The 23,558-nt window shown below is 42.2% G+C and overlaps 1 protein-coding gene across 1 annotated transcript; it reads right to left on the reverse strand.

Annotated features, from left to right (window-relative positions):
- Positions 1–949: 949 nt before the first annotated feature.
- Positions 950–23,291, reverse strand: LOC136657118 (NADH-cytochrome b5 reductase 3-like). The gene is made up of 9 exons (XM_066633760.1): positions 23,166–23,291; positions 15,229–15,360; positions 13,372–13,444; positions 10,114–10,220; positions 9,399–9,528; positions 8,285–8,368; positions 8,098–8,183; positions 5,008–5,107; positions 950–3,445 (listed from the first exon to the last, which is right to left on the reverse strand). Exons 1-9 carry the CDS (start codon positions 23,184–23,186, stop codon positions 3,273–3,275), a joined length of 906 nt encoding a protein of 301 aa, XP_066489857.1. The 5' UTR covers positions 23,187–23,291; the 3' UTR covers positions 950–3,272.
- Positions 23,292–23,558: the final 267 nt, after the last annotated feature.

Here is a 23,558-nt window from a genome sequence, read left to right on the forward strand (position 1 = left end):
CAGCACAGTATTCATGGATAATTCGAACCAAGTTGCAGATAATGAGAAGTAGGTGGCAATTCAACCCCTTACAGATAAGTGAATTTGCATATAAATGAGAACTGACTGTACTACACTGAGGCACCATTGTGGTGCTAGCATTAGCATAACTGTTAAAGAACTGCATGAATGTCTTTCCCACAGGACTGGTATTGCATTAATAAGCCTTCATGTTACAATAATTGGAAAGTGTATCAGGCTGTAAAACATCCATAACCTAAACCAGTATACAATATTCAACTGTATTGGTGTCATGATTCCCCATAAATGAAGTATGAGCCTGGGTACTCATATCCCCTTCCCAGCACCTGTTCTGCCCACCTGTTTCCCCCTACCTCTTGTGTCTTCACAACAACTCTGTGAGGTAACAGCCTGGATAGGGCCAGCCTTAGGAGCTGTGGAGTAAGATAGTGAGAAGATGCTGTGCAGGGTTATATCAAGAAATCAAGAACCATTATTGGAATGCATCCAAGCCTTTGAAAAGGTGCTGCCCCCCTCCCCTCACTGAGGCTCTGTGACCCCATTGGGATTGTGACCCATCAGTTGAAGAACACTAACCTTGTTGAATGAGATGAGAGCTAATCCAGTCTATTTTTAGAAAAACCTCCCAATTTATCATTCTGAGATATGTTGGTATATATCTTTGAGCAAATGACAATAGCACAATCTCTACTGATAAAACAATTAAGGGTGATGTAGGGCTAGACTATACTCATTTTGTTGAGCATACCAAAAGCCCCATGGGCCACCCCAAGCTGGGTTAGACTACCCTCTAGCAACTATTTAGTGGCAGGGGGACACACATGCAAGGCTCAACAGCATGACTTCTGTTCATCCTAAGATTGTGATTGTAGGCATGATATTCTCAAACCATCTCAGTCCAACAGCAAGACACAGGAAATCCATTAGCTATGTGATAACCAAAAAAAAGCTTTATTTCTACAACAGGAGTTGGAAAAATTCAGTAACTAAAGCGGCAGGATAATACAAACCAGTTTCTGTAAGACAAGCAGACATTTAGGTATTATCACATGTTGAAAAATTAAGGCTTTCATCCCACAGTGATACATAAACAAAAAGTTATATCCACTTTGCTTGTTTGCCATGTTGTGGTATATTAAATCAAGGAACTTAATGCACACTGCAGCACACCAAGTAACTCCTCTATGGATTCTTTCTGGTTTCGTTCATGCTTTGCTTTTATTTCTTCTAATGCTTTACTTCCTAATCTGTAAATATAGTTCTCTTGCAGTTTGCACCATGAAGACACAATAGGCACCCTAGACAAACACTCCTAGCAGGATATCATAGCCATCTGCACACATGCATAAGCAGCAATCCCTTCTCTGCTCACTTAAAAGCATCTAGTAGCTTGACCCTCCCCCCAAAAGTCCCTACTACTTGCAGCAAGGTAGCTTAAGGAAGGAGCTGCTTGCTGGGTGCTTCAAGGTGAAGTGGGAGAAGGTTGTGAACTGTTAATGTCTTATGACCAGCATTGCAGGAGAGACAATATGCTGATGGGTGATAGAGAGCTCCTACCTATATGTGCTGGGGGAGTAATATCATAGACATTACATAAGCACAAGGCAACACGCTTGGCTCTTCTTGCAGAGGCTGCCATCTGGTGCTTGAATCAATATAGTACAATCTATAAATTTAGATTGGGACATTTCAGCATATCTAGAATGAGAGTCAATGGATCTTGATTTTGTTCCAAACTCTTAGTGAGGTTTATGTTTTCCTATGTTGCTTACTGTCAATGGAAAGACACAGCTTTTATTGGCATTAACATTAAAGTCAAATTGACATGCTGTTGTTCCCGATCACCTTTGTTGAGGCACTGCTTCAACAGCACAAACCTACATTTTACCCAAACAGATGGTGATGCATTGGTGGCATGTCCCACCAAAAAGTTACCTTGCAGAAGCCACTGAAATGAGTGGGCAGTATCAGCCAAACCACTTTGGGTGCATCTGTGCCCTTCCAGAACTCACGTTAATTTTGCCGTGACTTGGACCAATAAGTTTTCAGAGTGACCTATGCTGCTGCTATGTTTAGCAGGAACTGAGTGCTTGTTAATTTGTGACTACAAATCCTCCTGTACATATTTTCATTTAGGCACAGTAATTCATTTTAGTGAAAAGTCTTCCCACCAAAGTTCTTACAATGAGAGGCCCATTGTGTTAATACAAAAAGGACTCATTTAAAATGTACAAATACCGTAATAGTTTACTGTGATTTTGGAACCATCATTAGAATTTATTACTGGGCCTTATTTATCCTAGCTGATGAACTTTATTTAGAAAAATGCAGAAACAGCAGTAAAAATATTACATTATAGGCAAAACACTTCTCAGATCTTTTAATCTCACTGGAAGATTTTACAACACTCCAGCCCTAAAGATATTAAATGTTAAATTCTATTTAAAAAACCAAGAGAGATTTCCTTACACAAATACTTAGGACTAAGGTAAAGATATTCCTTCTAAGCACATGAGGAGAAAACAAAGTATTTAAGGAATACTTGTGTATAAAGCCTATACTCTTTGTATGTTATGTGTGTCTTAGAAGTGTTCAACAACAATAGACCAGCTGTGAAGAAAGACCAACTGCAATGCTCAAACAAAATCAGGTATATGTTGTCAGTACATATGTGCAGACATTTCTATATACTGTACATACGCATTATATTAGCAATATCTCTTTCTGTTAGCTAAACCACCAGTCTTCAAAAACAAAAGTAACGACACAATTTGTTTAATTTAAGAGCGTGCATTGAATATAATTTTTAATGCTCCCATTGTAAAGCTTTGTGGCAATTGGAGAAAGCAAGAATGAACAACAACACTTCCTGCACATATATGAACTTTCCACCTGGTTATTGGGCACACATGCTTTAGGTAAGAAAACTCTTTGGTGGTGCAATTTCCTGGCTACATGATGTTTATCCCATTATGAAAGAACATATAATCCATTGAACTTTCAACAGATTAGTTAAGCAAAGCAAAGCTGAGAAGTACCATATACAACAGCCACCTATAGACTATTCAGTGTGGCACTTGCAAAGACACCAATCTCACCGAGACAATTTAGCAGCCTTCTGAATGCATGTCACCTCTGCAGACAAGCTACTTTTCTCAATCTTTAATTTGTTCCCTGTTCCAAAGTACTTCCTTTCATTCTTTCACCCTCCCCCCCTTACACACTCTACTTTAGCCCATCTCTAATCCACTTCAGTAGGCAAACCTCATCTCCTTGCTATATCCCAGTTTATCCAGGTTCGGAATGCAAGCATACTGGATCATTGGTGGGGGGCCACACATCAGGATGAGAACATCATCTTGGGGTGGAGGCATATGGTCTTTGATCATGTCTTGATTCACAAATCCTTGGCTGTAATCCCACTCTGAATGAGAGAGAACCACAATTTTTAAATATCTGTTAAAATGATACTTGTGGTACCCACACTCCACAGATACTAAATGCATTCTCCCAAACTCCTTCCATATGCATATTGAGCTGAACAGCTGATTCATATTCATAACTGATTTACATGTGTGAATGAACCATCCCAGATCTTAAATATATTGAAAAAAGCTGGCATCCAGGACTACACCAACAACTTCCAGGGAACAAGAAGACTTTGCAGGGCAAAGAGGTTGCTTCTGTAGGTGCAACATAAGTCAGCACCTGAATTTCTCTATAGCTTCTTCTGTTCTTCCCTCAACTCTTAACCACGACTTTCCAAGCAGTGCATTGTCACTCATTTTTATTCAAATCATTAGCTACTTTGAGAGCTGATCTGGTTAAATGTAGGGTATAAATAAGTCCATCCACACATTCAGCTGTTGCATTGTTGAGCAACACATTAAGCTGTTGATAGTGTTGAGTGACCAAATGGTGGTGGAGGAGGGGTGAAATCAACTTAACAGGAAAAGATAATCAAGTACTTGCAAACTTACTATAAGAAAGGAACTGTTGATAGTTGATAAGCTGTTGATAGTGTTGAGTGACCAAATGGTGGTGGAGGAGGGGTGAAATCAACTTAACAGGAAAAGATAATCAAGTACTTGCAAACCTACTATAAGAAAGGAATGAAGAATGGTCCCCTGTGCAAGCTCCAAGTCATTGCTGACCGCACTTGCATGACATTTTCTTGGCAGACTATACAGCGGGGTGGTTTGCTATTGCCTTCCCCAGTCGTAATAGCTTTCCCCCATCAAGATGGATACTCATTTTACCAACCTCAGAAGGATGGAAGGCTGAGTCAACTTTGAGCCAGCTGAGAACCCAGCTTCTGCTGGGATCAAACTCAGGTTGTGGGGAGAGTTATTGATACTGCAACCTACCATTCTGCACTACATGAGACTCCTAAACATACTTTCCGCAGCCCTTAATTACAAATCATATAAATCAGTATTTCTGTAATCAATATCAATAGTCAATATTGCTGTTTTCATAGTCCAGTTTGGTTCTGAACCACTATCTTTGCCCTTTTATATTTAGTTTTTAGCTTTAGGTTGAGACGTGCTTCCCTTTTCCACAGACACCCTTGTTTTCCCTGTCATGTATGGCAAGAATAAAACCTCTTGAGACCATTTCACACATTATTTAGCATGAAACCAGGGCTGCTACCAAGTACACACTCAAAGAGTCAACCCAGGCTCCTTGGTAGGTGTATTTATACTATTGATATGCTTGGAAACATGAATGAGTTGGAGCCACACTTTGTATTCTTAAATACTTTCTGAAAAAATGCAAAGCGGGAATGGTCAGGTTTTTATAAAATGTAGAATTTTTAATGTTTGAGTTACATAGTTTTATATTAGGAATAGAGTCAGATGACTCCATATCTAATACAAAAGCTCTGTTAATATGCAGGAAAAAGACCAGAAAGTAGATGCATTAACCCAGCATTTCAGAGAGTTAAATATTATGATCATCAATAGTCATAAGAGTAGTTCTTACTTTCAGGAGCTCTATCCAATGTGTACCACAGTTTAAACCGTTGGGAATGCTGAGCCTGCACCTCTTCAAGTTCTGGGCGTAGCAGAATATCTTTCTCAGTCTATTCAAAAAAGGAAAAAGATCAGTCATACTATATATATGGCTCTCTTTCTGTCCATCTAGGCCAGGGGTGTCCAAAGTTTTTGGTAGGAGGGCCACATCAGCTCTCTGACACTGTGTTAGGGTCCAGGGAAAAAAAGAATTAATTTACATTTAAAATTTGAATAAATTTACATAAGTTTACATAAATGAATATATTAAAGACAAACTTATTTGAATGAATGAAGGTCTTGCAATAGCTCAAGGCCTATAAAAGACCTTGCACAAAGCAAGGCTGGCCTTTCCTTTGCTGCCGCTACTGCATCACAGATGTGAAACAGCAAGAAGTGGAGGAAGCCCTCATCCCACAGCTCATGTGAGAGGTCAAACAGTCATCCTCACGCTGCTAGCAGTTGCGTCGGGCCAGTGCGGGCTCCAACAAATCTCTGGAGAACCAGAGGCTCATTGGAGACTGGGGGCTTCCTGTGGGCCACATTGAAGGGCCTCGGGAGCCACATGTGGCCCCAGGGCCGGGGTTTGGGCACCCCTGATCTAGGCTCTTAAAAAAAGTAAGAATTAAAGCAATTGAATGATATGAAGACGGAGAGGGGGGAGTGTAGAAAGTTAGCCATACACTGAACAATAATTTAGAAAGCCAACATTCAATTTTTTCATAACCAGCAAAGGGGCTTTGGTCATGTATTAGTAATCTGGGTCCAAGGAAGCTCTTATTAGCATGAAACCATTCAGCAGTCCTGCTATGGTATTTGATCTATAAAGTAGCAGTTTGACAAAAGAATATAAAATTCAGCCCATTTTTAGTGTGCTCCTGTAATTGACACTTCAGCAGGAATTACTGCCAAGTAAATAAAAAAAGCATATGTGCTTGCAAACATCCAGGTGGGCGTTGCATTTCTTAAGTACAGCACACCTCCCTTTGCTTTTGGTCTACAATATTTAAGAACATTTATATCCTGCTTTTCCATCCTTATGGGGAGTTCAACACAATATAATATCACGTATCTCTGTTGAAACCCATGATTTTCATTTTCTTCAGAAGCCACAGAGATTGCTCTTCGTTTTTATAAACGTGAAGTGCTGTTTGAAAGGCATCATCTTGAATCATTAACAATGAAGACCCTGAATTCCTTGTCAGACCAGGCCAGACCCAAGGGCAAGAGCAGCCACTCACCATGGAAAATTGAGGTACAGCTCAGATACCATGTAAATAAATTTCACCCTTTAAAACCAGCTTTTCTTTTTGACTGATACAAATTGCTTCTGAAACCATGGGTGGCAAGTACTGTCAACAGAAGGACGGGCGGCAGAAAAATGAAAAAAAACATGGAACATGTGTGGTGGATACAAGACACACAATACACTTCCACGTGAATTCTCTATCAGGCATGCCTTAATAACACATGCAAAGGACTGTAATTGTGACTTTGGTGGGAAACAAAGAACTCCCCCCTCTCCCAGTCAATTCCCGAGAAACCCAAATCAGATGGTAAAATCCTCGTGCAATGGCAGTCATAGAAATATGAAATGTTTGTGAATGTTGGACTAAGCGTAACTTTACTTGGTCTGATCCAGCAAGGCACTTTTATATACAGACTTGGCACAAAAATTAGGACACTTTTTTTTTTTAGAGATCCTGAATATTCAATTCTTCTTTGCAAAAATTATATGCCCCTGTGGCTCTTGGACATTCTCGTAGGGAGGGGAAAACAAAATCTACTGCTCCTGAGTAAAGTCCACCCAACCCTCTTACAGAGCAATATTTAATTTATTTCACTGTAGCAGAAGATTCTTGCCCCACATTAGGACAGTAAATCCTGTAAGAAAAAAAGTATGGAAGGCTTAGACATTCTCCTTCCATTAACAAAGATTATTTCAAGAAGAGTAGTCATGCTTACAGCTGTATGCAGAAAGGCAACATTACTCTAGGCAAACTTCTTTGGCACCAAACTAAAGATTATATTTGGAATTGCAGGGGAAGGAAGATTTAGCGGCACCTGTTGCCAAAAGGCACCTATTTCAGGAGCTGCCTCTTCCACGAGAAAGCTATTCCTGGATGAGATTATCGCAAAGCATGTCACAATGGAAGACAATTCCATCAAAGCTGCATCCTAGACACTGTTCCCTGCAACTAAGGCTAGTATCATATTTACATGGGAGTAAGTCACATTGGACTCAGTGGCGCTCATTTCCAAGTATGCTGACAAGTGTCAGCATAGGATAGTGCTCTATGTCTCACTGAATTGGTCTTACTTCTGAGTAGACATGCATGTTACAAACTTGCTTACACTGCCTTCAACTTTTAAAAAAAGCATCTACACTGAGCCACTGGTAATACACAAACCTTTCAGCTATAAATCTGTCAATCAGCTTAACTTGCTGATTGACACTGCTACAAACCCATCACAAATATCATCCCAATATGGCCGGTTCCCAAACGATCTCCTCTATGGAGAAGTTGTGCAAGGAAAGCGCCCTACAGGTAGACCACAGCTGCGATACAAAGACATCTGCAAGAGGGATCTGAAGGCCTTAGCAGTGGATCTCAACAAGTGAGAAACCCTGGCCTCTGAGCGGCCCGCTTGGAGGCAGGCTGTGCAGCATGGCCTTTCCCAGTTTGAAGAGACACTTGGCCAACAGTCTGTGGCTAAGAGGCAAAGGAGGAAGGCCCATAGCCAGGGAGACAGACCAGGGACAGACTGCACTTGCTCCCAGTTTGGAAGGGATTGTCACTCCCGAATTGGCCTTTTCAGCCACACTAGACGCTGTTCCAGAACCACCTTTCAGAGCATGATACCATAGTCTTTCGAGACTGAAGGTTGCCAACAAACAAGTGTCAGAAAAATGTGCACAATTCACAATTGGCTTCACTTTCTTGATAACACCAGGAAGTATAAAAAATGCACTCACACTTCTCTTAGCCCTAGAAAGGTGCTGTCATACATGGGATTTGTTTTTTAATCATTCCATCATATATTAAGGAGTTCAATTTACCTGGTTGGCAAACAGTAAGTGACACACAGTGGGATCATCTTGATCCTTCATGATAGCTCGAATGAGTTGCAACATAGGAGTGATTCCTTTAGGGAGACAAGAGAACCAAAAGTTAAACCAAAAGTTTGTATCTCAACACTCACTACAACTGAAATCAGAAAAGAAGGTTTGAAATTCTCTTAAATACCTGTTCCACCAGCTATCATCCCAACGTACTTCACATGTTTAACAACCGGCTCAGATTTCTTATCTGGCCGAATGGCAAAGACACCTGAGGAAGCAACAAGACAGAAAATGAACAGGAGCTTTTATTAAGATGCAGGAAGTTGCGAGGAAGAGAAATACAACACTGAACCTTTCCAACTGCATCTCCCCCCTCCTTCCCCCACATTTCTGCTTCCCAACTGGACAATTCAGGAACTTGGAAAAGGATTGCTGGGTCCCCAGAAGTCTGGTTTGTGCTGCCAGATAGGAGAAAGTAGGAGAGAAGGAGAAGCTCATCTATAGTTTGGGTCTATCCCATCCTCCATCATGAAAGAAGGCAAGACAGCAGAAAGCTATTACAGTGTGGGGCTAGAACTCCATTATGATCTTTCACTATGTCCAGAGGTTTTTTATTTCAAGTGAATATGATAAAGAGGCGACAGTATTCTCATGAACTAGTATGCGTATGTTCACAAATTCTTATGTACGTGCAGCCCAATTCAGAGCATCGTCTAGGTGCCAACATGCACACAGAGCTACTGCATGAACAAGTCATCCATTTGATTTCATGGAGGCAAATGGCTTAGTAAGAAGATGCTTTCTGGGACTATTCCTGTTTTGTGGTTAGCTACGTTTGTGGTACCCAGTCCCAGATCAAGATGTGGCAATTTCATTTCCTTAGAGGCCTAAATCTCACATCTTAAACTTGACATGGCAGATTTCAGAATTGGGGTGAGCAGGTTCCAAGTGAGTCAAGGCTTCTGTATCTTCAACAGCTGCATACAAGAGGGACGGTGAGCAGGTGGCTGTCTCCATTCCTGCATGACAAGCTCCACCTACCTACCTACACAGCTGTCTTCTACACAGGTGCAAGATACTCATTTTCCGTAATATCTAGTCAAATACCAAGTGTTCTTTTAGGGAGAATCTGTAGACTGAAGATTAATTCTGCTGCTAATACAAAATATTGCGTTTTTATGTTTGTTCATTGCTTCCCAGCTCTACTCAAGATTAGAATCTCACTCTGTTTAGAAAGGCATTGAGATACAGAAATACGGTTATTTTAATGAACATATATTTATAAAAATCAGTCATGCCTTTCCCCCTGTAGACAAGTAACCCGCTAGGTCCACGGAAATCAATAGTTTCCCCTATCCGCAGGTTTTCTAAGTACTGTGACATTTTCCCTCCTTCAGGAAATTTTGGGTGGACTCCTTTGAAATATATCTGTTAAAAAGAAACAGAGACAGAGATATGAAAAATTATGCCTTTAAAAAATCAACTAATTTAGTTTAGAAACTAGATTAGATTTATATTTTGATATGGGGTGAAAGAGGTGAGAAACTTGACTCGTACAAACACCTTATACCAGTGGTTCTCAAACTGGTGGGTCACGACCCACCAGTTCATGTAACGCTTTCCCCGTCCCTTTAAGGGACGTTCCAAGCCTCGGGGAGCACTGTGTAGGGCTGTGCACGGCTCCCCGCACCTCCTGCAGCCCTGCCTTCTGAAAGTACAAAGCACTCCCCCTCGCCCCCCTTAGCGACGCGATCCTGGAGATCGCATCGCTGCCCTAGCCCCTCCCCTGCAAGAACTTACTGAGGGAGTAAAGCTCCCTCAAAGTTTGAGAACCTCTGCCTTATACATTTAGATAGGCTATTACAACACACCCTCATGCTGGTGGTGGGCAGCATCCACGAGTGGAGGTATTAATGTACAAATAAGACTGGATATCATACAGGTACCACTGTAAAGCAGTGCTCCAAATTAGGATCACTGTAGGAACCAGCAGCCAAAGCCAACAGCCTTCACCTTGACAACGAGATCCACGTAACCTTTGTCGTCATCACTGCTGACTGGTGTGTAGGGCCTGATCACCAGATTCCCATCAATTCTTGCAGAAAGGTAAATATGCTGTCCTAGAGGCAAGACCAAAAGTGAATTGATAGTTTGACACCTAACACCACATTCAATCTATTTGTCTATTAAAAACAACCTATTTCTTTAAAAAAGTAAGAAGCTAGGTATCTTCGAACTAATCCCTTAGAGAGATGTTCCAATACTGTCAATGTGCTTAACATAAGTTGGAGTAGGCACAAACAATATAACCTATGAACACATTTTGGTTCTGAAGAGACTAAAAAACATTTTCCTTCCTAGAGGCTGGCTGGCTTCCCTCTTATTCACCAAAAAACATAACCTACAGATCTCTGGACCCCAACAAAGTCAACAACATTAATTGCCATTAACTCCTAACCCTACCAATGCCCCAATACTTACCTAACATCTCTATAAAGTCAGCCCAAATATTTATTACACTTCTACACAACCTTTCCATCAGAACCATTTACTCCTATGGCCCCTAGGGAGCTTCCCATCCAGGCAATTTACAGGGTCAGACCTCTTCACCTTACTGCAGTTCTAGCATTACAGCTATGTAAAGACCATTCTTATAGAAATATCTTCCAACATTGTCACAATGTGCTTAGGCTTCAGGAAGATGCATAATGCAACGTGAGCAAACAGTTGGCAATCAGTCCTCTACAGCAAGGGTCTCCAAACTCTGGCCTGAGGGCAATTTTATCCAGCCTGCAGCTACTTTTTTTTGCCAGAGCATTTGCTAATGTTTGATATTTTTACTCAATATATATTATTTCTCAGTTTGAGCATGGCATTGTTTCTTTGTAATTGTCACATTTCTCTTTTGTTCTGAATTGTATCACACTGATATAAAAGACCCAAATAAAACTTATCAATTCATTTAAATTTCATAAATAAAACTGATTTTGGGAGGCCCATGAAAATGTGTAAAATACATGATATGGCCCTTGAACCGAAAAGTTTGGAGACCCCTGCTCTACAACATGTATGTGTTTTGCTGACAGGACACGAATCAGTTCCCTCTTGGATACACCTATGCTACAGTGTAAATGAAAGTATTTTGACAAGGTATGAAGACACTACCTAGCACTAAATCAAAGCTAGCATCTTTCTTGACCCAGTAATGATAACTTGGTTGTATGCATTTCAACACTGATTTGTAAACAAGACTAAACAAACTTGGGCTTGGTTTTTCAGATACTTCAGCACAAGAGTGAGAATGCTAGAACCTGGTAATAAAGATTTTTTTCGTAATAAACTACAGCTATGTTCCCTTGATCAAACTCAACAGGAGGGACTGATCAAAGGAATCCTGGAATGAAAATGCAAGAATTTCCAGTGCTGCAGGCAGAAAAGAGATTTTCTGTATGACAAGAGATAGTAGATTTGCAGTGTCAACACCTAAAAAAGAATTTAAGAGTTTATATGTCTAACCTATGTGTTTAATGCCGTCTTCTCCAATTAATTTCACTGCAATTATACATATATCACTATACAATAGTCTACATCAGTACTCCATGCCAGATTCACCTTAGATTGCCAAATCCTTAGCTGATCCGTCCACATTTCATATATTGGGGAGTTAAAACAGACAGGCTAACACTGGCTTCCCTGTCCTCTGTCTCTCTGAAAGATCAAAGGAACAGCTGCCCTTCAATCAGAGATTCTGATCAGCAGGGAAAACAGGACACGAAACTTTACTACGTGAAAGACAGGCCATGGCTAATTCATTCAATCCCCAACCCACCTCCCTTTAAGACTGGAACAGCTGTGTAGAGAACACAGCCTGCAGCTGTAACATTCTGTAACTACCCATGCTGTTATGTCTCCCCAAATAGAGGTAGGTTGAATTGGAAGGGTCTGATAGAGTTTCCTTGCATTACTGGACAATTAAACAGAAGGTTCTCCCATGCCCAACTAGTTTTAGCAAACCTTAAGAAAAGCAGCCGTCTGGAAAGAACAGGTTCCTTCATTCCCTTTGAAGAACATGAATACTTGGGACATGCTGGAAAACTGCACGCCAATAAGTCTCTTATGCTTATTGATATTGTCTTCTCTCTCTTTTTAATTTCTCCATTTCTGCCTCTCTCCCATGTTGGAACTCAAGGCAGTCTCCACAGGATTCCAAGGTACTGATAAGATCCAGACCTGCTTAGCCCTCAGTAAGGTTGCCAAATATTCTTCCCTTGCATGGCGCAACCTACCTTCCGGCTGAAGTAATGAGCAAGAGTACAGTGCACTCTGGCAATTCACAAGGGATCCATTACAGGACCCCTTGTGGATACTGAATTCTGTGGATGCCCAAATCTACAGGGAGGAGGTGGTGCAGCCTTATCTGGGGGCCACAGAGGTTGCATGCAGCCTCCCTGCGTCTCCTCAGAAGGCCTTCCAGACATGGCAAGACACTTCTGTTTACATCTGGGAGGCCGTCAAGCCACGGGCTTGGCATTCGCAGATATTCACATCCTCTGATGTGGAGTCCGTGGATAAGGAAGCCCCACTGTAAAAGTAAAGGGAGGATGGAGATAACTGTTTCACTCCCAAGCCTCAATAGTTCTGTCAGTGCAAGGAAAGCAGCCACAGCTGTGGAAAGCCAGAGGATGACATGGTAGCCTCCTACATGCTCACTTCTCTTGAGACTCATATGAACATAAGAGCCATGCTGAATCAGGCCAAAGGCCCATCTAGTTCAGCTTCCTGTATCTCACAGTGGTCCACCAAATGCCCCAGGAGCACACAAGACAACAGACACAACCTGCGTCCTGGTGCCCTCCCCTGCATCTGGCAGTCAGAGGCAGCCTGCCTCTAAAACCAAGAGCTTGCACATACCTACTATGACTTGTAACCCGTAATGAACTTTTCCTCCAGAAATTTGTTCAACCCCTCTTAAAGGCATTCAGGCAAGATGCCATCACTACTTTTTGTGGCAAGGAGTTCCACAGACTAATTACATGCTGGATAAAGACATATTTTCTTCTGTTCATCCTAACTCTCCCAACACTCAACTTTAGTGAATGTCTCCTGGTTCTGGTGTTATGTGAGAGGGAAAGAGCGTCTCTCTATCCACTCTGTCCATCCCCTGCATGAACTCACAGCTCATCCCGTCAAATTAGAGATCACATTTTCATTCTCCCACACCATCACCTTCTAGATAACGACATGTCCTTTCTCCTTTCATGCAAAACATACCAATAGGGAGGCCAAGAATATGTTCTGGACTTGGAAGCGCAAAACGAAATTTTCTGGTATCATGACTGATCTCCTGAAAGGCAGAAGAAGAACAGCAGTATAGTCAGGTCCTGAAAAAAAAAAATACTTCCAACTTTGGAAACACTCTCCCCAAACTTTGTTTTCTTCCACCATACACATTTATAACTTCTATGGGTAGTGCTAAAAACTATTTGATAAAGAAACATACAGACTTATTCATGGGGCAGGGGGAGTAAACAAACTATACAAACAAAATAGGATAAAGGTTCTATGTGTGAAACACTCAGTGGTGGAGTCACACATGCAAGACACCACTTACTGTGCGATTTTATACATCTTTACTCAGTTCTATGTTCAATGGATTTTACTCCCTGGTAAATATGTATAGCAGTGGTTCCCAAACTTTTTCAACTGTGGCTCCCTTGACCTGCTGGACCATTGGCCGTGGCTTCCCATTAGGGCTACAATCCTATACATTATATAGAGTTGCTGGCTTTTTGTGTGGATTCTGCAGTTCCCCTGGCTGGTTTCTGCAGCTCTGAGGTAGCCACAGCCCACAGTATAGGAAAACAGCTGCCGCCACTGCCGCCGCCGCCACCACAACCACCACCACCACCACAGGTATTTATATACCGCCTTTCTTGGTCTTTATTCAAGACTTTATTCAAGGCGGTTTACATAGGCAGGCTTTTATTTAAATCCCTTATTAAACAGGGATTTTTACAATTTGAAAGAAGGTTCTTTCTTTCAAGAACCACTACATTCAAGGTGTTTCGTTCCGATCTGGCTTCACATTCTGGCCTCCATCCTCCCACACTCAGAGCAGATGGAATGGCTCGGCTTCAGCTTGTCAGCTGCTTCAAGGTCGCACGGTGCTGGTGGCCTTGAACTGGTGACCTTGTGGATGTTATCTTCAGGCAGACGGAGGCTCTACCCTCTAGACCAGACCTCCTGCCCAATATTAACCTGATGTTAATATTGACATCAAACAGAACATGCTAGACTTTGGTCATACAAGTCAGGAAGAAAGTTAAGCTCTCCTGGACATGCTAGTTTATCACAGCCAGAGAGCTGGAACCATGGTGGAGTGATCAGACACCCAATCCCTGCCCAAGTGTACTCTGATAAAAACTATATTAGTAAGATGCTGTACCCAGTGATATTTCTGAAAGCATACATTGGTACAAAAACACATGTGTTTTGGAGAGTCCCACTTCTCTATGAAGGTTAAAGAAATATTGTGCATTTACTATAAACTTATACAGGTTGAGCCTCATTCACCCGGAACCTTCCACGTACTCAGGCAGATGGCAAAAAACCGCACTATAGCAAATCAATTTAAAAAACAAAGTTTCTTTGTTCTGGTGATTTAAAAACAGTCTTGCTGACCTTTGTGATGTAAGATAAGAGTCCTGCAAGAGCTTAGAAAGGAACTTCACTCAGCCCCTCCCTTCACCAATGCAAAGTGATCACCTTTCATGTGCTCAAGGGGAAGGGAGGGGTCGCCTGGAGAGAGAAGGATTGATGGATTGTCAGCCAGCTGCCCTCTCTCTCTCTCATTAAGGAGGCTATTGTTAAAGGACTGTTCAGTTTTTTAAACTGATTTTAAAGGGATGCATTTTTCCCCTTCTCCAGGGATCAGCACATTCCTTCTCATTTGCAGGGGCCATTCCTGTTGAGTCAAAGCCGTATATAAAAAAACCATGTATAAATAGGCTGGACCTGTAATTACCTTCTCATGCAGCAGTTATACCCAACATAAATGTGCATGGGCATACGTATCTTGTTCTGTACCAACAAGAAGGGGAAGAGAAGCAAGCTAATGTGAATTATTACCTCTTTGTCAATCAGCCTTAACGCATATTTTATGTCTGGATTCTCCAAGGTAATGGCAGGCTTCGACTTTGAGAAGAGTCTCATGAACAAGCTGAATAAAAAATATACTGGAGACATCGCAATTCTTCCCAGCTGTAATACAGAAAAAAAAGGCTTTAAATCTACAATCACAACCCATAACAAAGAAGACCTTTTAAATGCCCTGACCTATGTTGTGTGAGGTTATTATAAACAGTGGAAGCCTCAAATTTTAAGAAGCCACAGTACATTCAAGGTTTTTTCCCCTCTACAACAGCCAATACAGTCAACACTTTAAGGGTGGTTTTGCTGTACCCACAATAATGTTCATATTATAAAAGTTACAACAGAATCAGTTTAGTCTTTAAATTTCTAGTTTAGACCACAGAAAAATTGACAGCTCTTATTAAGATTCAGCTATCTGGATATTGCCACCTGCGACTCCAGATAGCTAAATTTCTATCCCCAACTCTCTGAAAAAATGAACCTATGAGAGCTTTGGGGAACAAATGATCCATTGCCACAATGGATTCTTCCAAATTCAGACAAAAAGGTTGAGCATATATTAGGTATGGGTTCCCTGTGTCCTTTAAGCCGCTGCTGTGCTGTAAATCTGGCTTGTCATCGTCATACTCCAAATGTCATAGTTCACACTTTTTGGATCCACAGCTCCCTTGACCTACTGGCTGTGGCTCTTCAGCCAAAACCAGGAGTCACTGTAAAATGACTCCAGGCTTCACTGCGAAGCCCGCAAAGGCATGGGCAGATGCGTGCAGCCTCTGCAGGCTTCAGAAGAGTCTCAGGTGGCAAGGGGAACACAGCATGGGTTTGGGGAGACAAAAAAACCACAGGTTTTGAATATCCAGTTTTCCTTATCTATGGGGGTTCCAGGAACAGAACCCCGTAGATAATGAGGGCTGCCAGTACTTCCATTTTTCTTCCTGGAAGTAATTGGGATGAAGGGAAGTAAGTGTGTTTGCTTGCTGCACTAAAGTGTGACCCAAAGCAGCAAGAAGCAGGCACCGAGTGCCAAACAGGCCACGGAATTTCTTTCCTGGCTGACAAAGTCAACAAACTGTGATTCACTGTTGTGAGGATGCCTTTATTGCAAACCATGTACAAAAAAGGAGAAAGTAAAAAAAGAAAAAAAGGAGTGGAAGCCCCAGCAAAGCTCAAGCATGGCAAGAGAGCCAAGGAGGAAAGAGAATGCTGACGTCTCTGCCTTTCTCCAGCTCTCCCTCCAAGAATACTGACTGAGGAAGGGAAGGCTTCCAGGCACAATTCTGTGGCTCCCCTGGCTGCTTTCAGCGAGTCCCTGGGGACCCGCTGCTCACAGTTCAGAAACTACTACCGTAGATCAGTGCGATTTTATCATTAAAGCCAGGTCTTTAATGTCTCCGAATTTTCTGACAATCCATATGAAAGAACAGTACCCTCTTGAACAGAAAATGAACCCGGATATTTCAGCCGAGAAATATCCCTAAGCTGGCACCAAAGATTCCTTAGTGGGTTCTATCACTTCATCAATGTCCTTTAATAAGTATAGAGGCTTACAGATGCCCAGAAAAGTATTTCTGCAGCTGTACATTTAGGAAATGGCTGAACATTCAGCTTCTCCCAGTCCTATCAAAACTGGAGTAGCCAGGTCTTCTCAAGCTTGGCCTGCCACATATGGAGAAAGGCAGGGTAAAAATTCTGTAAATAATTTTAAAAAGTCTAAGCATATTTTCATTTTTGCACATTAAGCCTTTAATTGTATGTCTAAAAAAATACTGGAACACAATATCTATATTCCATCTCTAAACATTCACCTTAAAACCAATACCATCTAACTTTTTCTTAATATACAGCTATCAAAGAAGTTCTGAACATTTTGCTCTTCCGATTTGCAAAAATACAAACTTCTTTTTCTTTGTCTGGACACAACTTAATGGTGCTAAAGTAAGCCTAGAATACCTAACTACTTCCTCCAGCTGCAGTATTAGATCTTCCCAGAGCTAGCTCTAATGTTCATTAATTGCTAATGCAAGAAGCTTTCTGTTCTTAAGTAGGACATGTAAACTCTCTTAATCTGAATGTCTGGTTGGAAAAAAAGGGAGTTTGGAGTTACTTGTCAATATCCTGACCACAGTTTTATTGACCTAAGTGGGCAAAACACTGATGAAGTGCCCCAATGTTTTAATTAAAACAATATGCTAGTTGTAGGTGGCCTGTTTTGTCTTGGCTGCCCTTTCACAGGAACAATTATGTTGATCACATTTTATCCCTTCTTACTTCAAGAAGTTGGGGTCACAGACCTAGCGCCCCCATTGTATCCTAACAACCATGTAGAGTGGGTCAAGCTTGAGAGGACCTGGCTATACTCAAGTCACTCAGTGAACTTCATGTTGGAACAGGGACTAAAAACCCTGCATTTACAGTCCAAGGTTGACACTAGCCACACCACCGCATTGGTAGTAACTATTACTTTCTCCATCCTAACGCATTATTATGCTTGCAAATAACCTCTGCACATGACCAACAACTTCTGACATCACTAGCCTGTCCATTCTATTCAGGTTGTCCAATAAGAGTTGCACAAACACAGCATAGTGCCACCAGCAACTCTCTCCTAGCCACCTGGTCTCATGGCAGAAAGGAAATCCTGTTTTTAAACACTGGATGCCTACTGAAATTTCATCAATTCTAGTTGATTCCAAGGTTTTAACCTACTGCTGAGGTCTTTATGAGAAGCTGTGGCATACAGAAACTAGGCAGGATGATTGCAACCTGTACAGAAGACACAGCGTAGTGCCAAGGAGGCAGCTCTCACAAACTCAACTTTGCTTTTTGGTTCTCAGACCAGGAAGAACACAGAGAACTGGGTACTGCCAGCACTGCCACTTCAGTGCCAGCATACTACCTTCTGCATTCCCTCTCTAAATGCCTCTCCCTGAAAAAACAAATGGAAAGTATGAACAGCCTTCTAAAAGAAGTGCCATATTTCCTACTTCCGAAACCTAGTAGGCAACACCACTTACTGCTAACCCGAACAAAGCATTGTATTTTTGGCTCTCCGAGTTCTTCCATCTTAAAAGGTTGGCAACCCTTAAGAACGGCAGAACAATGCGTGCAGTCTAAAGATACAAAGGGCTGAAAAAAGGGGGGCAATTCACCCCAATTCTGCAAGATAAGTGAAATTTTTTTAAGCTGTGTTTAAAAATACAGCAAGCTGTTTTAACGAAAGTTTTTATATAGTTTAGTTTAATGTTGTGGTTTTCAAGAACCTATCAACAACTTAAAGCAAGGACTTGCTTTATGTTAGAAATGCATAATGTCAGAAAGCACTGAAATTCGAATGTTAAAGCTGAAGTTATTCTACTGCATTTGATTGGGTTATGGTACCTGGGCGTGCAAATATATTATTTACTGAAAAGAGTGGGATATAAATGAAACATTTATACTAGAGCTCGTCCAGCCTGTTCTAATGCAGCAATATGCATCTCTTCCAAAACCAAGTTCAGTTCATGTCCAGTTCCAAACTAGACCAGTAGTATGCCTTCTAGTTCATACCAATTGAATTTGCTCTGTTCAATCTCAAAAAAGATGATTCAGATAAATTTAGTTTTAATACTTCATTTAAAGACCACCACCAAAATACCTATTTATAAAAGAAGAGTGCAAATTGTGTTGTTATACACAGTTAACAGTCTCATGGACTTTTTAGGAAACAAATACAAAGCCAAGAAGTGTTCTATTCTTAAAGCTTTCAAGACTAACCAGCTCATTAGCAAGGATTCTTGGCTCCTGTTTTAGGGTGTGGTAAGCAGGATACAGCAGATTCAGAACTGAAGGGCTGAGAGCATGTGCTTTGGAAAAGACCCAATGACTGACTGGAGAGAGCATGGTGGGCTAAAGGTGCCAATGCCTGCTCAGAAAGACACTAGCAGGCTCAGTCTGCCAAAGGAAGCCAAGAGTCACTGTTAACAGACCATGTTTTGCAGATGTCTTAAACACACACAACCCTATTAAAACAACTTCTGCAATAGTTCTGCAACAGACTGTGATAATATATTTCAGTTCTTTATCAGTAGTGAATATTAGCAAACCTTAATGAATACTCCAAGTTTACAGTAATATTCTTTAGTAATCCCATCTGAGTTGGGAATAAGGTTTTTAACAAGAGGCCAATTTCTCTTGGCCGACGCTGGGAATGATAGGAGGTGCACTAAAATTCTACTGAAATCCGTCAAGTGAAGAGCTCAGTGGCACACTTAACCCTCTTTCAATTCAGTGCACTGTTATTCTTTCTAGTGCATAATAGGTGCTATGCAGAACACACAACACAAAAACTGAAAGATAACTAAATCTCTAAATTAAAGCTGGAGGATCAGCAAAATTAAAATCATCATCTGGTTGCGTAAAAATCACAGAGAGTCATGTTGGTCTATCAGAAGAAACCTCAAAAGTTACCGTATGGCAATACCTTTATTAGGACCAATAAAAGGGTAGCAAAAATAGAGAGCAAGATTTTGAATTCTCCAGAACTCTTATTCAGTGTGGGTGCTGAATGGGACAACAAAGGAAGGGAGCAGCAAAAGAGTTGAGCAGGATCATGAAACCCCAATGTCTGCAACTTATAATAAACATAAGAGGCAGTGCAGGAACTGTAATGCAAATATAATTAGATGAGACTCCACTAGATACAAAATCAATTTCAGGTTGTACTGAGCTGTACTGTATCGAGGGGAAAAAAAAGAATATTAGTGGTGTTTTTAAAAATATAAAAATTCAACCAGTATAAAGCAGAACACATAGGCCTCTTGTGAAATAGGGAGCAGACTTAAGGAGAAACAGGTTGGTCTTTGAATTAGCAAGACTGAACATGAGTTTTAAATTGGGTAGTATGACCTAGTAGCTAAAGTAGACATGATCCTACTTTGTAATACTTAGTTGGTCTTGGGCTGCTTGAAAAGGATGAATCTCAAGCTGTTTTTAACAGAGGAAAAGAATCAAGCATCTATGCTGTAATTCTGAATACATTAGTTCTAATCCAGGGACTCTCAAAGGCAGCATTAGCTGCTACTTCTGCAAATTTCTCGATATGCTTAGCAGCATTGGAACAGGAACACGCAAAACCAACCCCACAGAAACCACATAAGCCATTTCCATACACAGGGTTGCTTCTTGAGGTTTGGAGATACTTATTCAGAAGGTATAAGATGCAAGACTTCTATGCATGTGGACCTTTCACTCATCTAGTTCAATACTGACTTTCCTAACTGACAGTTTCCCATAGTCTCAGGCAGATGCCTTTCCCAGCCATAATGTGTTAACTGAAAACATCAGCAATTGAGTCAGAGACCTTGGCATTTGCAAAACGCATGCAATATCACCTTCAAGGGCTATGCTCTTGTTTTTGAAAGAGTAAGAAGGTAAGCAAATTATGTAGCCCACTATTAGATTATAGTTAATTATATATGGTACTGCTTTTCAACAAAAATGTTCAAAGAGATTTACAGAGGAAAATCATAAATAAATGGCTCACAATCTAAAAAGATGCTGGTGGGAGAAACACCAGCAAACAGCCACTAGAAAAAAAAAAACTGCACTGGGATGGTGAGACAGTTATTTTCTTCCTGCTAAGTATAAGATGAGCACCACTTGAAAAAGTGCATATTTACTGTGCCTCTTTATCCTAAAAGCAGCAAGTGGGTGTAACCATGGTTATGAAATACACAGCTATTAAAAACAGTGGGATAGGCCCAAGCCTACGCAAGTCCCACTATGTTCAATTGTGCGTTAGATTGCAATCCTATCCATACTTCTTAGTGCAGCAAGGCCCAGGAATCTGGTAGATAAGACTGGACAATTACTCCTAAATCAATGCGTTCAGGGCAAGGCTGTTCAGACACTAATGATCTCTCAGTTGTATTTACTGGCTCTTATGGACAAAGTGGAAGTAAACTATTTACAGATAGCATGATGTCTAAAATATATTCTGTCATAGAAAGCACTTCCCCATTTATGTCCCCTGTCTACTTTACAAAAGATCTACACTATCACTCAAAAGATTATGACTGGTTGACGGATAGCAAAGGGTGAAGTCTGCATGTTCCAAGTTGGTGAAGGCCAGGAAAATCTTGAGTGGAACATTTTTCCTAACAGATGCAAAGAACGATGAGTCACAAGCTCCTTTCTGCATTTCTCTAACCAGCTGATGAGGCCTCTGCATACCATCTCTTCCCCCAACTAGTTTCCCCACTTCAGTCCAAGCTTGTAGGGATGCCTTTTCCTCCCCAGTGCCACTGATGCAGAGCAACCCTTTGCCAACTCATTCAAATAAATATTCCCCCCATACTAGTTAGAAAGTGTTATGTGTCTGCCTGTAGTTGCTTTAAAACAGGGTTTTTCAGCCTTGAGGGCTGGGACCTCAATAGGGTCAGAAAGCCTCAGGTTGGGGTCACGGCAGTTTACGGGAATGAAAAAGATTGAAGACCACTGGACTACAGCACCACCAGGTCAAGGGGGAGGCATCTTGTGTGCCCCTTCAGGCATCAGGGGATTGTGTCCCATTCCTGCTTAGGTTCTTAATGTGCTAAAATAGCTTTCTCTAGTGGCAGGCTTCCTAGTAACCTTTTCTGTTCTCTCTAATAAGAATATCTGGTTATAGTGAAACCTGCTGGGAAGGCATAACAGGGGTGGGGAGCGAACAGGGACAGGACGGGCAGATAAGATCCCAGGAGGGGGGCACGATTGACAATGTGTCAGTCATGATTGATTGGGGTCCTGGCACAAAAAAGGTTGAAGACCACTGGACTAGAGCACCAGCAGGTAAAGGGGTAGGCCTCTGATGCACCCCTTCAGGTACCACGAGATTGTGTCCCTGTCTTGCTTAGCTTCTTAGCAACTGCGCTCAAACAGTTTTCACTAGTACCAAGTTTAACTGAAACTTTTTCTGCTCTCTCTAACAAGAATAATTGGTTAAAGAGAACAATGCTGGGAGGGTATAATAAGGGGGGGAGTGGGAGGCGATGGGGTGAATGTGGGCAAATAGGGTCCCAGGACAGGGGGGGGTGGGGTAGTCTCATACTTGATTGGGGTCCTGGCACAAAAAAGGTTGAAGACCACTGCTTTAATACAATAGAGAACATTGGTTGCAGGGGGGAAAGAGGACATTCATGTTGCCTGGACCTGCTCTTCATGCAAACATGAGCTACAAATGCCCACCAGCACACCAAGAAATGTACTGCACATTAACCAAAAATGCAATGCTGGGGAAAAGTAAGAACAGCACCGCTGAATCAGGCCAAAGGCCCATCTAGTCCAGCTTCCAGTATCTCACAGTGGCCCACCAGATGAACCAGGGAGCACACAAGACAACAAGAGACCTGCATCCTGGTGCCCTCCCTTGCATCTGGCATTCAGACAGCCTACTTCTAAAGTGAGGAAACTGCATATCCCCAACACGGCCTGTAACCTGTGATGGACTTTTACTCCAGAAATCTGTCCAATTCCCTTTTAAAGGCATCCAGGCCAGAAGTCCACCGCCACATCCTGTGGCAAGGAGTTCCACAGATTAATTCCACTGCCATCACAATCCCATGGCAAGGAGTCCCACAGACCAATTGCGCATTGCCATCACAGTTCCATGGCAAGGAGCTCCACAGACCATCACACACTGCCATCCCAGTCCTGTGGCAAGTAGCTCCACAGACTCTGGATAATGCAATACTTTCTTCTGCCTGCCCTAACCTCTCCCAACACTTCACTTGAGTGGGTGCCCCCTGGTTCTGGTGCTGTGGGGGCGGGGCGCTGCAGGGAGGCAATGCCCAGCAAGGGCCTGCAGAGCCAACATGGAGGGGCTGCCAGGGCAGGGCAGGGCAGGGGGAAGAAGAGCACCAGAGGGGACCAGCAGTAGCCCCCTTCTGGGTACTCACAGTGCTCAGCTGGGCTCCCATGGCTGTGGCTGGTCGAGCTGCTTCCCCAGGAACCCTCCACTGCAACACTGCGTCCTACAAGCCCCCTGCCTTGTCACATTCCATCCCACCCCCGCTTCCTTCTTAGCCTTTTCCTTGCTTCAACCGGCTGTCCAACACTTTGACGGGCATGCGCCTAACCAATGCCCTCCGCGCATGAGGCCAAGGCTGGAGGCTTACTACCCCGCCCCATCCAGCCTCCCTCGCGTTCTATTGGCTCATCAGCAGAAGGGGGAGGGACGTTGCCGCCAGATCGCTGGGCGGAAGGGCGTGCACAGAGTCACGCGAGAACAAAAGCCTTCACCTTGCAGGGGCTGCTGGGAGTTGGAGTCCAACAGGGACTCTAGTGTTGCA

This window comes from Tiliqua scincoides, chromosome 7 (genome assembly GCF_035046505.1).
Source record: "Tiliqua scincoides isolate rTilSci1 chromosome 7, rTilSci1.hap2, whole genome shotgun sequence".
NCBI classification, from domain to species: Eukaryota; Metazoa; Chordata; class Lepidosauria; order Squamata; family Scincidae; genus Tiliqua; species Tiliqua scincoides.